Source organism: Phycodurus eques, chromosome 18, assembly GCF_024500275.1.
Source record: "Phycodurus eques isolate BA_2022a chromosome 18, UOR_Pequ_1.1, whole genome shotgun sequence".
Lineage (NCBI taxonomy): Eukaryota > Metazoa > Chordata > Actinopteri > Syngnathiformes > Syngnathidae > Phycodurus > Phycodurus eques.
In genome coordinates, this window is record NC_084542.1 from 12403624 (window position 1) to 12418782 (window position 15159).

General features: G+C 41.0%; 2 protein-coding genes across 4 annotated transcripts in view; both read right to left on the reverse strand.

Annotated features, from left to right (window-relative positions):
- The window catches only part of smek1 (SMEK homolog 1, suppressor of mek1 (Dictyostelium)), a 16550-nt gene extending 5456 nt beyond the window's left edge, over positions 1-11094 (reverse strand). Inside the window, exons 1-12 of one of the 2 annotated variants that reach the window (XM_061704802.1) lie at positions 10025-11094; positions 8621-8676; positions 8440-8538; positions 7488-8105; positions 6683-6760; positions 6482-6598; positions 6137-6253; positions 2086-2217; positions 1342-1444; positions 1098-1256; positions 842-1011; positions 394-533 (exon numbers count right to left, since the gene is read on the reverse strand). In XM_061704802.1, the coding sequence (XP_061560786.1) occupies positions 394-533; positions 842-1011; positions 1098-1256; positions 1342-1444; positions 2086-2217; positions 6137-6253; positions 6482-6598; positions 6683-6760; positions 7488-8105; positions 8440-8538; positions 8621-8676; positions 10025-10166 (1931 nt within the window). In that variant the 5' untranslated portion in view covers positions 10167-11094. Of the gene's footprint in view, positions 1-393; positions 537-841; positions 1012-1097; positions 1257-1341; positions 1445-2085; positions 2218-6136; positions 6254-6481; positions 6599-6682; positions 6761-7487; positions 8106-8439; positions 8539-8620; positions 8677-10024 lie in introns of both variants that reach the window. The other variant, XM_061704801.1, reaches the window with a different exon arrangement.
- A 1773-nt stretch (positions 11095-12867) lies between these two features.
- On the reverse strand, positions 12868-14936 carry erh (ERH mRNA splicing and mitosis factor). Of its 2 annotated transcripts, none has more exons than XM_061704524.1 (4): positions 14807-14936; positions 14493-14580; positions 13497-13617; positions 12868-13423 (listed from the first exon to the last, which is right to left on the reverse strand). In XM_061704524.1, the coding sequence occupies exons 1-4, from the start codon at positions 14807-14809 to the stop codon at positions 13327-13329; spliced, it is 309 nt and encodes a 102-aa protein (XP_061560508.1). In that variant the 5' UTR covers positions 14810-14936; the 3' UTR covers positions 12868-13326. The 2 variants fall into 2 exon arrangements, with proteins under 2 accessions (XP_061560508.1, XP_061560506.1); XM_061704522.1 differs by having other exon boundaries at positions 12868-13429.
- Between the last annotated feature and the right edge of the window lie 223 nt (positions 14937-15159).

The following is a 15159-nucleotide window of genomic DNA, read 5'->3' on the forward strand; positions in this document are numbered from 1 at the left end:
TGTGCAGGAAGTCCTCGATTTACGAAAGAGTTCCGTTCCTACGCTGGCGACGTAACCCGGATTTCCACGCAAGTCGGTCTTCACCGTTAAAGTCGAAATTTACGTCGAAACACATCTATTACTTCTCTTTTACTATTATAACAAATGGGAACGTTAAACTGTTAACTCAAAGAATTGCCTGTACAGTTAAAGGTTACATTTGTTTCACATTTACTTTATTTCCCAAGGAAACACAACTTGGAAGTCAACTAGCATCATGCAACATCGCTGACGTCCTTCGCTGAGGCTAGATGGCATCATCTCTCACTTTACCAATTACATCTAATACTACAACATGTACTAAAACACCTGAGAGTTGTAACATTTCGACAAAATGTGAAGGTGGCACTCTACCTGTCTAGTTTGGGGTTGTCCTGCCTCTCACGCTGCTGTTCATAGCGCAGCTTGAGGCCCTTGAAGGTCTGAACATAGTCCACATCCTCGAGAGCCTTCCAGTAATTCTCAATGATGTGAGCGGTGAGAGACTTCACATCCTCCTGGGAGCAATGGAAAAGAGGGAAGGGAGGGTAGATGTGGGGTGTAAAGAACATGGGGGGAAGAACATGGGGAGTATGGAGTGCAGGGTAATGATGAAGAGGAGGGGGAGGAGCGCAGTATGGAAAAATAGAAGCACCAGCACAGGGAAGGAAGGGGAATATACACCATACGAATTAATATGCATCCATTTAATTGTTTGTGTCCCCTAACCCCCAATTCTTAATTATTTGACATTCCTTATTACAAATCGCCTAGATGTGTATGTTTCCATGTTCCATGCATGATTATGAAACAAACTACTCACCACACGGACATATTCAAACATCTCAATGATCGCCGAGTTCATGAGATTGTAACGCGAGCCGTTTTTGAGAAAGGCCTTCACAACTGGCTCAAAGAGAAAATTTCTCATAATGTAGCGGTTGTAGAATTCATCCTTCAAACCGATGATTCGCCGCATGAAGCGCAGGGCACCTGGTGTAACACAGGGCAACATTTAGAGAACGACAGATGAAGATGCTAAACAGTCAGACTTAATGTGAGCTCAAATCCTAACTTACATAATGCCAAGAAAGCGTGCTGAGAGGATGTGAGTACCAGGACCCTCCTGAGAATGTCCTTGTTGATGATGTAGTTCTTGATGTGGTAGGTGTGGTGCTCCACACAGAATGTCAGCAGTTCGAGAATGAGCGCTAACAACTGGGATGTTTGGAAATCATCTAAGAGAAGGGATGATAATTGCTCATTGGTTGGTTTATGACATGAGTAGGCTTACTCAGGCCACTCGTGCAGACATTCAAGTACCTTTGCTTGGCTTTTCCTCGGTGGTGTTTGCCAGTAGTGGAGCTGACAGGACATGCATACAGTGCTTGTAGAAGAAGCTCAAGAACTCGGTCTTTTCAGTTTTCTGTACAAAAGGCATATGACACGTGATATTATGACAATGATTTAATGTCTATATACGACTTTTGTCTCCCTCCATGTCCATTTCAAGTGACACATATCCCATAGTGCTGTGTTTACAGTGATAGAATGCAAGAAACAACACCTGCACATAACTGCACTAGTATGTAAAAACTATCTGACTTCAATGACAATATATATCAACATTTTTTAGAACATTTAGTAAACAGAAAATTTTGTTATTTGCTGTCATTCATTAAACAGACAGTCATATGACATCCCTACAAGACCACTGCATGACAATGACTTAATATGTGATTCTCCTTATCGTTGTTCAATGACAATCCTACGGAACGCGGGAGACGGCATGAACATTTTTAATTTTTTTTTTTTGTCTATCCAAAATTACATATCTCGTAAGCACAGCCAAGTCAGTCACATCTGTGCCTTCCGAATCTCACACACGGGCCGGAAATAGCTGCCAACCCTCGTCCGCATTGGTCTTCGGTTAGAACATACTAGAGCTCATCGTAGACGGACATGTAAAATATTAATCTAATCTCTCCCAGGTTTCATACAATCCATTAAATCCATTAGCTGTTGATTCAGAATTTGTATTAAAGCTTGTGTAACCTGCAAACTCACATTTGCGGTAGCCAGCATGTTTTCTGGATCCACCAGAGTTCGAAGCAGACCCATCAGCTGCACAGCCCCTCCTAACTCAGGGTCAGTATCACAGATCATGTGTTCTATGATGAGGTTGATCAGTAGGATGTCCTGGAATGGGCAAAAAAATGAAATTAGTTAGAACATGTTTAGATACCCGTCGCTATTTTGTATTCAATATCAACGGGGTTATACTATATAGTGGAACCTCAATTTGACAACGGAGATCGGATTTAATGGACAGAAAAAGGTTGGAACTCAAATCATCCCTTTGTAACGGACAAAGTTAGTTGGTTCCAGATTTGGGTGCTGTTGTTTACTGGCGCAATCACCAGACAGCGACTGGTACCCGTATTTCCGGGTTGTGCTGCTGTTGTCACAGATATGAAGACTACATCCGGCTCACCGACATGCCTATGTGGCGGCCAGGGGCGACATTCCCATCAAAGGTAATGCATGGACATTAGCTTAGCGTCGCCATAGGTGCACAGCACAAAAGGGTGTGTCATAGCTACCTATTCATATCTATGGTTGTTTACTTGAGTTTACGCACCATTTCTCATCTCTCAAACATTCTATACTGATTATGGTATAGTATACAATTATTTTATTGTGAAGCCCTTCTCTAATGGCATCCAATCGGAACTGCGGTAAAAAAAAGGAAGTGCACTAACCTTAGTATTAGTCACAAATTGAAACTCGTTAAGAAATTGGAGTCGGGTGTTTTCGTCACCAGACTATGTGAGGAATATGGCTTGAAGAAAAAAAAACTAACATACATAGGAGTAAGGAAGAAAACTTACTCAAAAATAAAGCATTTGCAATGAAGTTTGATGTGGACCCTACCAAAGATAAGAAGGGCGTTGGGCATTAGCGTAAGCACATGAAAGTGTATCAAAGTAGGGACCTGGAGGAAGCTGTTTACAAGTGGTAATGTGCAACGACACATTCACGGCAGTATTGGACCATCACAGCAAGGCTTAAAAGGTAAGTTTAGATAAACTTTAAAACATTTCAAACATTCTCAAGCTTTTTTACATTTACAATAACTTTGTACTGTAATGTTTTTTTTTAGGCCACGAAAAGAAGTGCTTTATATTAACAGAAATGCTTTAACAGACAAACCCTCCCCCCATTAGTCTTGTTAATCGAGGTTCCACTGTACTATGTATTTTAAACAATTACACACGTGGACAGAGTTGTTCATACCCCTCTGTTAAGGAAAAAACCTCAATAGTGAGGGATGTAACTTGAAACTGACAAGTAGTATAAATTTAAAAATACAGAAAGTTATCCAATGAAAATCAGATATTGCTTTTATTTGTGGTTCAGCAGAATCATTTTAAAAAACAAACTAATTAAACAGGCCTGGACAAAAATGATACTATCATTAACTTAATATTTTGTTCCACAACCTTTTGAGGCAATCATTGCAAACTATTTCTGAAACCTGTCAACAGGTATTCTGGCCCACTCCTCGATAGCAAACTGCTCCAGTTGTCTCGAGTGCCTTCTCCAAACGCCATGTTTAAGCTCTTTCCACTGATGTTCAGTGGAAATTTTGATCAGCTTAAATTTTCTCCAAAATGAACGTGGCGAGGTTTTTAGCTGTATTTTTGTTTTGGGGGGTGGGGGCCATTTTCCTGTTGGAAGACCCATCACCTGCGACTGAGCTCAAGCTTTCTGGCACTAGGCAAGCACATTTCTCTCCAGAATGCCTCGAGAGATTAACACCCTGCGCCAGATCTAGAAAAGCAGCCCCAGAACATAATTGAGTCTCCTCCATGTCTCACAGTAAGGAGAGTGGTCTTTTCTTGATATGCTTAATTTTTGCATCAAGAACAGAGTTGATGTGCCTTGCCAAAAAAAAAAAACTCATCTGTCCAAAGGACATTCTCTCAGAAGCTGTGTGACTTTTCAATGTGTTTTGGAAAATTCCACCCTCGCTTTTGCTTTTGATTTGCTTTCAATCGGGGTGTTCTCCTTGGTTGTCTCCCATGAAGTCTACTTTGACTCAAACATTGACGCATGGTGCGATCTGACACTGATGTACCTTGACCTTGGATTTCACCTTTAATTTCTTTGGAGGTTGTTCTGGACTCTTTGGGTACCATTCGTTATGTTTCTTCAATTTGTCATCCAGTTTCCTCTTGTGGCCACATCCGAGGTTGGCTAGTCCTGTGGACCTTATACTCCTGCATTAATACTTGCAACTATAATCACAGGAACATCAAGATGCTTGGAGATAGTCTTAAAGCCTTTGCCTTGAACATGCTTGTCTTTAATCTCCTGAGACAATCTTTTCCTTCGCTTTCTGTGGTCAATGTTCAGTGTGGTACACACCATGTCACCAAACAGCAGAGTCACTATTTGTCACCTCAGACTGACTGGTTACAAGTTTAAAGACTCCTCCAATGCTATTTAGAGCAGTGGTCCCCAAACCCCTGGTCCGCGGACCGGTACCGGGCCGTGAGGCATTTTTTAGCGGGCTGCAGAGAAAGAATGACCAATCTATAGAATTACTGTTGCATTGTGATTCGCGTGTCAATGTGTTTTATTTTGAGAATTTACTAGATCTTCGCCGCCGCAACAGCTGTGCGACTCAACTGACACATCAAGACGACACAGAACGCTTCAGTTTCCGGTCCGAGCGGGCTGGCTAATGGCGGCAGAGCTCAAAGAACAAAATCATTTCATAAACAAATTCAGTTAATTACTGAAAAGATTTGTTGTGATTTGAACGAAACGAAAAGATTTGTTGTGTTTTGAACAAAACGTTCACGAATGAAACAACACTATATCAGAAGTCCTACTTAAAATACGGGTTTATCGCAACAGCTAACTCTCATGCACAAAGTCCGCTCTGGTACAGTCATAGGTTTCTGCTTGACACAGGCAGAACTACTTTTACAGAGTTAAAAGTCTACTCTCACTGAGGAGCTACGGAACTACGGTCTGCTCCGGCTGCCTGCAACAACTCCGACCCCCACTCCTGCATGGCGCCCACAGTTGGACGTGCCACGAACGGCCTCACCCAGCATCTTCCCTTGTTGTGTCTCGCCAGTCTCGTCCACGCTGTTGGCTGTCTCACATACTGTCTCTTAGTGTTCTGTTCGTGATAACTTTTTTTTGTTTAAGCAATAACTTTTTTTGATTAGTTAAGTCCTTACAATGCCGCCTAAGTACTGTGCTTCTGTGAAACCTTCTTCCGGGGCGCCCAAGAGGAAGACGATGATGATGATGATGATGATGACCATCAGCGAAAAAGTGAAACTTTTAGATATGATCAAACAGGCAGATGTCATGCAGCTGTGGCACGCCATTATGGCGTGAATTAATCTACAGTGCGGTACATCAAGAAAGAAGAAGCAAACATCCGCTAAACTGCTTCAATAAGGAAGCGAAACGTGTGGTAACTCCGCGTAATAAGAGACGGGGTTATGTCCTTGTACAGGGGAATTTTGAAGCAAAAGAAAAAACAAAGACAACTACCCATCACCATGTTTTTCTCCAAGGTAAACCCCCAGCTACACCATCAGTGCCTCCAACAGAAGAGTCTCCGAGTGAACCTAAAGCCTCTACGAGTCAAGTGAGAGCCTCTCCTCCGCCACCAACACAAGCCTCTTCGCCTCTCTCAGAAGGCAATGTTGATGAATGTTAATTACTGTATAAGGTTTTATACTTAAAGATTAAAGTAAATATGTGTACGGTTGTAATCTTTGTCTGAAATATGTAAAGTATAAATATTTTTTACATATTTTAAACATTCTGGTACCCACATACACGAAAATTCCTGGGGGGGCGGGGGACAAAACCTACTTCGCAGTTTTTCACCTTTCGCGGGGGGTTCTGTTCCCCATTAACCGCAAAAAACGAGGGATTACTGTATTTATATTTAATACTATTACTTTTGTCAGTTTAAAAGGTATTTCAATAGCCATTGTGGGTTTTTCTTTCATCAACAGAGGGGTGCGAACAATTTTACCATGTGTGTAGGTCTGCAGATGGTACATGAGGTCAAAGTACTCACGTCATCATTTTGCTGAGACTCCTGCATGACAAATTCTCGTACCATGGAGGGGTTGTACTCCACCAGATAAGAGAAGATATCTGTTGCTGCCCCCCGCACCTGAACGTCATCCATTCCCTGTGTCACAAGCATAGGATGTATCAGTCTGTGGATTTTAATGTTTCCACAAAGAAGGTAAACAGGAACAATTAGCTCAGCTTCCTTAAATTGCGACAAATAAAAGACAGAAAACAAACAATTGATGCAGCTTCTTCTGTTTGCTACGCAAAGTACATGACAAAATCCCAATAGTGAAGCAGGATCGCAGTACATACACTAAATCTGTGTTCAAGTGTGTCTACTCACCAGTATGACCTCCAGTGCAGGAAGAATACCCATGTTTGACAGTGTCTTGAAGAAGGCATCTCTGTTTTGAGGTTGTAATGTTTGTGAGAATGCACAGAATTCCTTCAAGAAGTTAACCTGCAGGGGAAATGCTCTCTTAAATAAGAAACATTTAGAAATGATTGGTTTGGGTTTTTTTCCCCAAATTAATCTCTGTAATACCAGTTCGTGTCTTTTGTCATCATCCGTAGCCTCATCCGTTAGCTGTGCAAAAAGATCTGTCAGGAACTTCTCATCATCCTGTCATCGAAGAGGAGAAAAAAAAGTGGTGCACACCATGTATGAATTAATCATAGAAATATCTAAAACTATGTAAGATTATCCTTGTGCTCATTTTCAAACAACTGTATTACAACCAAGTGAAAAAGCACACTATATATATCCTGATTTAGCTTTAATTTGTAATGAGTAAAGAAAATATTTTATTCATTATTTTGAACTACTTCAGTTGACATTTTGCCTATATTCCAAGTACGTTTTACTCAGCATTAACATTATGAACTAGGTTCCACGATACTACTTATGTCAACTGCTACTTGAAATGAATGTTTGTACTTTAATTTGCTTGATATGAATCTACTCTTGTCCTTAAGACTATTTCATGGTAAAATAAGGCGGTCAACTTGTACTGAACGCCACCTGAGGCAACAGCACGCACACACATTTCAGTTTTATCTCAACATAAGGCGACAACTACAAATACACACTGTTCACACATAGGGTCATATGAGCATAAACAAGTCAGATGGAAGAACAGGAATGTTCTAATGGAAAAGATTTGAATACTCAGACAAAGGATTTACAGTACGGTCCACTTTGCCGTTGACGTACTTAATTTAGTATTTTAATTTTTTTCAGGACGCGTCGCTGCTTGTATTCACAATCTGGGTTTACCCAACTATGAACATATTTTTCCTTAAAATTCAAAGGAAAAACTGATCTGATTGAATATGTGATCCAAGCTCACCTGAAGCATGCCCACAATCTCCACCTTGTTGAAAAAGATGAAGGAGTGCAGGGTGGACAGCATGTTCTCCTCAAAGACAGAAGGAGTGGGCAGTACCATGTCCTGAATGTACTGCACCCGATACGTCTGGTGTATTTTCTGACGCAGTTCAGGGTCTGCAATGGGTATCACCTCCTTAAAGCGGGCCGTCTTTGTGAGGAACTCCCGGTGCCGCCGGGGCTGCTGGAGCGCCGGGTCAAACTCCAGACAACCGATGACGTCCATGATGCATTCGTCCGAGAACATGACCTCAAAGAGCGCGGTGCGGTTGAGTAGAAAAATGCCTTTGATGATTTCGTATAGGTGGTGCAGTCCCTCCTGGTTCTCCAGATCCTCGCACACACGGAACAGTTCGAGGAGCTTGCGAATGTAGCCCTCGTTCTCCACAGCCAGTGCCAGTTTCTCGCGCCGCAGAGGCGACGGTAGCGAGGAGGCCACCAGCTCCGCCAAGTCCTCGAGCCGATTCAGCTCGCACGGCGGCAACTCCAAACCAGGCGATGACATGTCATCGAAGCGCTCTTCTTCCAGCTCGTCGACCACATCTTGGGTAATGTCCACCGAAGGGTCCTTTCCTTGCACCTTGAGAATGGAGAAAAATAATGAGAGCTGATACAGACTATTGGGGATGGGTTTAAAAAATATATTTATTTATATATATATATATATATATATATATATATATATATATTGCGTTACCATAGTTTAGTGATGGCGACTACGTTTACAATGTTGCTATCGTAAGGACAGAACCCCGCCGTAAACAGAGGACCCCCTTTCTAAATATCTCATAACTGGCAAAAGTATTGTATCGCAATAATCTCTGTGACTCCCAATTCAATACGCAAACGCACAATGCCCTTGACAGCAAAACAAAACAGTTGTAGGTGACAAGCACGCGGAGAGGTCCAGTCACCTGGCAAATCTTCTCCCAGATCTCATCGCAACCGGCTTTCTCCTGGAAGCTGAGGGCCAAATCATAGTTTTCAGCCTCTGACCACACGATGAGCGTATCCTGTCAAAAGAAAGAGAAAAACATGCATATTAACACATGCAAAACGGTCACACTGAACTCTAGCTGTATGAAAAGCACTGACCTGCTGTTTCTGGTACGCTGTGTTTGTGTTTATTTTGGACTCCAGTAGTAGAGAACCTTGCGGGTGACAAACAAGAAACAAATTAGAGTGGAAGGTATTGGCAGTGATGGGAAGTAGCGAAGTAAAAAATACTTAAGTAGGTTTTTGAGGTACCTGGACTTTACTTGAATATTTAGTTTTCTGATAAGTTTTCACTTTAATCCCCACATTTTAAAACAGACGTCTATACTCCCGAGTCCTTACTTTGCCAAAATAGGCTTGTTACTTTTTTCAACCTTCCCTAATTACATGATGTAAACATTATGTCAATAGAAAGAGGGGAAGTCAATTCATCAAGGCAGAAAAAAACAGGGGCTCTAGTAATATTGAGGATTGTAACACCAGGCAGCGTCAACTGTGACAGCAACAGATTTGGAGAGGCAAGATATTCCTCATCCGCGGCCTTATTTAAAGAATCGTTTGATGTTGTCGGCTATAAGAATGATTTAAGCCGAATATGTCTTGAGGGACACTGAAAACCTCTTGCTTCTGGCATTCAAAAATTAATCTGAAGAAAAAAAAACTTTTAAGTATTATTTTCAGCACCTGTTTTGATAGCATAATGTCAAAGCCAACGCTAGCTAGCTTGTAAACAACGTGCAACTTTTTTTTCTTCTCCTTCTTGTGAGCAAAATGTAAGTCAATAAAAGAGGGACACTATTTTATGTAGTTTTTCTTGTCCTAAGTTATCAAATTGGTGTTGTATCTAATTGACAGTAAAATGTCCTTTTTACTTTTATACTTTAGTCTATTGTTGTCCTACGTACAGGAGATGAATCAGTAGTTCTACTTTTCTAGGTCTTTTTTTATACTTATACTCAAGTATGGAGTGTGAGTATTTTTGCCACCTCTAAGTATTGGTGTGGGGTCCAGTGGCTGTCTCGGTGTTCGTAGGCTGTTCCGTCCGTGCGAATTGAGGCCAGTGAGAGAAGCCTATTTTACTTTGGCCCTGGTGTGGACTCAAACTGACCTCGTTGGCCTCTTTGTATGGTTTTCAACTAACAGTTGCCGAGTTTGTTGATACCAGTTGCTCCTGCTCTGACGTGCAGCACTACAAATTGACTCATAAAATTTTCCTCATTGGTGTTGTGATACGCTACACTGCTGCTGTTTTGTTGTGCTTGCATTATGTACATTTGCTATTTATTGCTCTCCATTCTGGGTGGATGGTAGTCTATTGAAAGTCAGTACTGTCCTCTTTAATGTTCTTTTTATGTACACTTTGTTTACTTTTATGGATACTGTGGATACTCCGCCTTCTTGGCCTGCTAATCCTTGAAAAAGAGACCTCGGTCTGAATGGGTTTTTATTTTCTGTTGAAATTAAGGTTTTGATTTGATTGCTATGCAAGCCAAACGTACTCACCGTCACTCTCGGCTCGCACCAGTAGAGACGTGCCTTTCAGTCGGTCCACATAACCCGACGAGACGTGTCCGGTGCCGCGGTCGTCCCACTGTCTGTCCTCGTTGAGGGTATAGACTTTGACTCGTCGTCGAGTGTCCGTCATCCTGGCAGGTGGTCGTAAGCGGTCTCCCCCACCTCCAGCCAACCCCTGCTGGGCTGTTACAGGGTATCTGCGTCACCTTAGTAACGCCACAACTTCCAATTCAACTTTCGGACCCCGTCCAACAATCGAACACCACAGTGGCGTTACGAGCTTGTCAGAAGAGCCAGCAATTCTTTCTCTGTAGCAGGTGCAACTCTGCCGAACCCCTCTTTCCACACGAATATATTTACACTATATTATTTCCCCCAAGAAATTAATATCACCGGATCACCACGCACTACATAAATGCCACCGTGAAGCGTACTAATACATGACAAATGTACAACACGGAGGGGATAGGAGTTTATACAACTGCTACACCGCGCAATGTTGACATTAATTTCGTGCCCATATGTGTGAGAATAAATCCAGAGGTCGACTAATTCTGCCCCAAACACTCTGCCGTTGTTAGTTAGTTGTGCTCTGACGGACACAACGTTAGCGAATAGCACAGCTAACGAGTTGACTTGCCTCCATGTACGCCAAATAACAGCGATTCGTACATTGACCGCGTTAAGGCGAAATGACCAGCGCTACACAGCGAAAGCATTATTTTCACATTTGCGGGCAGTACTGAACGTTTGTTTTAATCCGGAACAATGTTTCTAAATAGGACTCAATAATGCGCCAGCTGGCTAGCGCTAGCTGCTATTTCTTCCCAAAGTGTTCCGCCATGTTCTGGCTCGGGGCCGCGGAGAGAAAACTCTCTCCTTTCTGGTACTTATACATCCCCAAAATTATGCAAAGCAACAAGCCGTGAGCGTCAAATCACTTCGAGCGTTTTGCTTTACACCGTATTGCTATTTGTCATTCATTCCCTTATGTCTCGCTCGGATATTTGCTAACAGTCCCCCGTGAGTATTCAGCCATCTTGGGCCCCAACAGGCTGTACGGGGTTTCCAGCACAGCGACAACAGGGCTGCCCGCCACATTTAAAGAAACAGTACATGACGCCACTTGTGCTCGCTTTATTACGAGTGCGTAAGAAGAGGAAGAGCAAAGGTATTCACACACGCGCGCACACAATTTAGGATAGTTGTGTGGGGTAAAAAAAGACAGGTAAAAGTATAAGTACTGTAATATCTGTAACTCGGAGCGTGGGCCTGGTGATTGGCGGTTGTGACGTCAGCAGAACAATGAAAGCGCAAAGGAACATTTCAACTTGAACGCTGGCTTAGGGTTGTCAGTGCGTGTGGGGTAGACTGGGTGTGAGTTTTAGCTGATAGCAGCTCTTCTATAAATGTGCAGTCTGTTACGCCTAATGGTAGTAAAGGCATTACAGTACTGAATGGTATCGTTCATTTCAAAGAGCCGGTTCTAAGAACCGGGTTGTTAGCGACCGACACATCAAAACTTCTATAGCTAGCAGAGCGAGCTTAGACCATTCAAATCAAAATCAAAATCAAAATATTCTTCATGCTCAGCAGAGTATCTCCACTTTCAAATTTGCATCACTCATTTGCGCCATTGGAGTGCAGTTAGCCATGAAACGCCTCTTTTGTAAATTTAAGAATATTACTGTCTTGAGACATGAAATTGCTCCTTTGCCCAAAAATGGATACTTCTAAACGGTAGAAACCTTTTTTTATTATTCAAGTGCTGAGTGGACAATAAGACCTTATCCAACTTGTATGATTCAATCCAGTAAATAAGGAATTAAAACATAGTTTTCATGGGTTTCAATTGGCCAATAGTGGACACAATAGAACCAAAAGGAACAACTTTATGTTAACAGAAAATTACTGATATATTTTAAGATATGAAGCTGGAAATCCGATATCCCCAGCCTTGGGGAGCTTCATTACATTTGCATTAACACAGCTAAAAGGGTTTGAAAGAATAAGAAAAATACACCATAGAGCCAAGAGGATTAGATTAGTTCCTAGCTAGCCTTGGCTCGACATTCATGCTAATCATTACGTGTTTCCATATTCTAAAGTATGCTAAGGCTGTGACCTGAGTAACAAAAAATACTCAATTAGCTAATGAAAACAACTGAGAAAATACACCACTTTTTTTCCCAGATTAGACAGAATTCTGAACACCAGATGCTTGGTTTTTAGGCTGGCACAAGACAGCGCATTCGCCATGAATCATTCTTGGAGCCAACAACACCATTCTCTTAGCCATGGATGGGAAATGTCTTGTTTCGTCAAATCTGTTATGTAATCGTTGGTAATGCTCCCTGGTTCACGTTCCTCCATGTCGCTGCTTTTTTTGTTTTATCCCAATCCATCAAGATCTTGACCGCAGTTGCCTTCACCTCTTTCCATTCAGGTTTGTTTTCTTGTGGCATCATCCACAGTGGTAAAAAAACATAAAAAGCCTATTTTGACGAAATAACGTGTACCAGTAATCTGTTTTTCAAATGTAGGGAGTCAAAGTCAGAAAAATAAATACTCATGTACAAATACCTAAAAAAAAAAACTCACTAACACCGTTAGACATTTTTTACATTTCAAAATACCTTTGAGACCATTTAATGTAAAATTTTTGCACATTTTTTTAGTAAAATTTAGTAAAAATGTTCATGTAACAAGGCACCATTTACAGAATTTCCCCCGTTTTAGCATGTGTGTATCTGTGGTGAATTCATCCAATAAGACCTTCTATATGCATGAGTGCACACAAATTAATGCAGACTTTCAAATGACAACAGATATGTAATAACTTTAAAGTTGTTTATTAAAGAACACTCCCAATACCAAAATGATTACATTTGAATCAAAAGAAAATGGCCCCACAATGCCGTTTCCTTGGAATCAGATAGAATGTAAAAACAAAGAGTTTACCCGAAAAAAAAAGACAGAACCACTGTGGTCAGAATAACATAACAACTCTTGTAAATTTTGGGGAGGTCAAGTCCCACACATTTTAAATATACTGCAATCAAATACAAACCAAACGTGAATAGGCTTGTTCACGTTACTGAGAATAGCAAGTAAAAAAAAGTGTAACCCAGTTCGAAACTACAAGGCCACAGCTAGGTGACCCTGACCCAACATCATCATAGAACATCGTCCTCTATCGCACAGAACTCTTGAGAAGTTTTTGAAATGTAGCTGTGCTCCCATACATTCCTTCGAGATGCATTGAGAAGGACAACCTGCAAATCATCTGTTTATTTCCCTGCTTGGTGAGCTTGACGTCTCAGCAGGACGTAAATCTTCTCCTTGATCCAGTCTTTGTTGTACGGCTGGTATGTTTGGGTGTCCGCTCTGTAACTTCATATGACATAGGTACATAAATTTGGATCAAAGCAAATTAACACTTGAGTCGTATGACACTTACACAAGACAGCTCAGGTCTGCCAAGTCGTCAACGAAGTCAAACAACTGACTAATATCGTATGTGATGGATGGACTGTTTGGATTCATCCTTTTGAGATGCTCTTCATACATTTTGCACACACCTAGGAGAAAAATGAAGGAACAAAGTCATTAAAAACCGGACTGGGCAATATGGCCTGTAAATTAAATTTCAGATTTTCTTTAAGTTTCATTTGTTTTCTCTTCTTCACTTATAGAAAAAGCAAAAGACAATGACATTATTCAAAACATGTTTTGCTTATTTTCTCCTTCTACAATTCGCTTTATTTCTCCTGATACCAAGCAAGCTTTGAAGCAGATTTTTTTCCCAGCAGATCTTTTGCATCAACTTCCACTGAAATAATAAAAATACATCTTTTTCTTTACATATAATTTCATAAATTATTCCTCTTTGGGGGGGGGGGGACTTTTGTCAAAACATGCATGTAAAAGGTGATGAAATTTAACATAAAATGAGCAGTCAAACTGCATGGCTCGCTGGGAGACTTCCAGCTCTCTCATTTTCTTTTCTCACACAATGTTGTACAGGTGAGGCAAGGCAACCTCAGCAAAATATTTGCAGCATGGAAGCACATGACTCGGGTCAAAAGTTTCCAACATCTTGATATATCACTGCTTTTGTAACATATGAATGGGCAACATGTCTTCGGCAATGTTCAACACAATTGACTCTGCTATTGCCTGTCATATAAAAACAACGTGAAAGTTATTCAGCTTCTGTCTGCTTCCTAACAGGAATTAGGGTATTCATTTGAAAAAGTCAGAAAAGTTGCCAAATATGGTGACCAAATCGCAAAGTTAACATTGTCCGCGCTCATGTAAACTCGCTACTCTTTGTTTAAAACTACACTTAGCTGAGTCAATAACAAGTGCGCAGTACCATTGCAAACATTTACCAGTACAGATGTAAGCCACGGGTAGAAGTTAATTCGTTTTTTTAATAGCAAAAAGTCCTGACCTTCCATGCATTCATTCACCGACTCGTAGTCAGCATATGTCCGGCCTTCGGGTCTCTTGGTGGGCTGAACCAACAGGATTGTGTGCGACTGGCAAATGGACAAAAGTCAACGAGTGAGACATATTAAACATAAAATATTTAATGAAGAGTAGATAAACTGTGCATAAAGAAGTTCATTATTTAGATGTTTTACGTAACTCCTTTGACTGAGTTAGCCAGCTAGCTCGGTAGCTTAGCTGCAGCTGTCCATCCACGCCAAACTTAAATAGGGTGCAAATTTACTAGGTCGAGCCTAAAACGACGTATTCCCTTACCATGTTTGTGTTGAATGTAAACGTTGCTAATAAAAAAAAAATGCTATAAAAAAATTGGGCTTCGCAGCACTGTACGATTTACAAATCCACTTGCTTTGTAGCTGTTTATGCTAAGATAGCAAAGGGAAGTGAAGTGATACATTTCCGGTATCAAGAGAAGGGGTTTCAAAATAAAGTGTTGCTGTCAAAGTAAGAGTGAATTCTTCATTATACATTGTTAATTAACATTAAATTAACATGGTTTACTGTACACCACTATATTCTTTATGATGGTATTCTTTGTCAAGGTATTTGTTTTTGCAATAAGCAAGTTGTAAATAATTTAATATGTATTAAGTAGTAGTATATTAGTA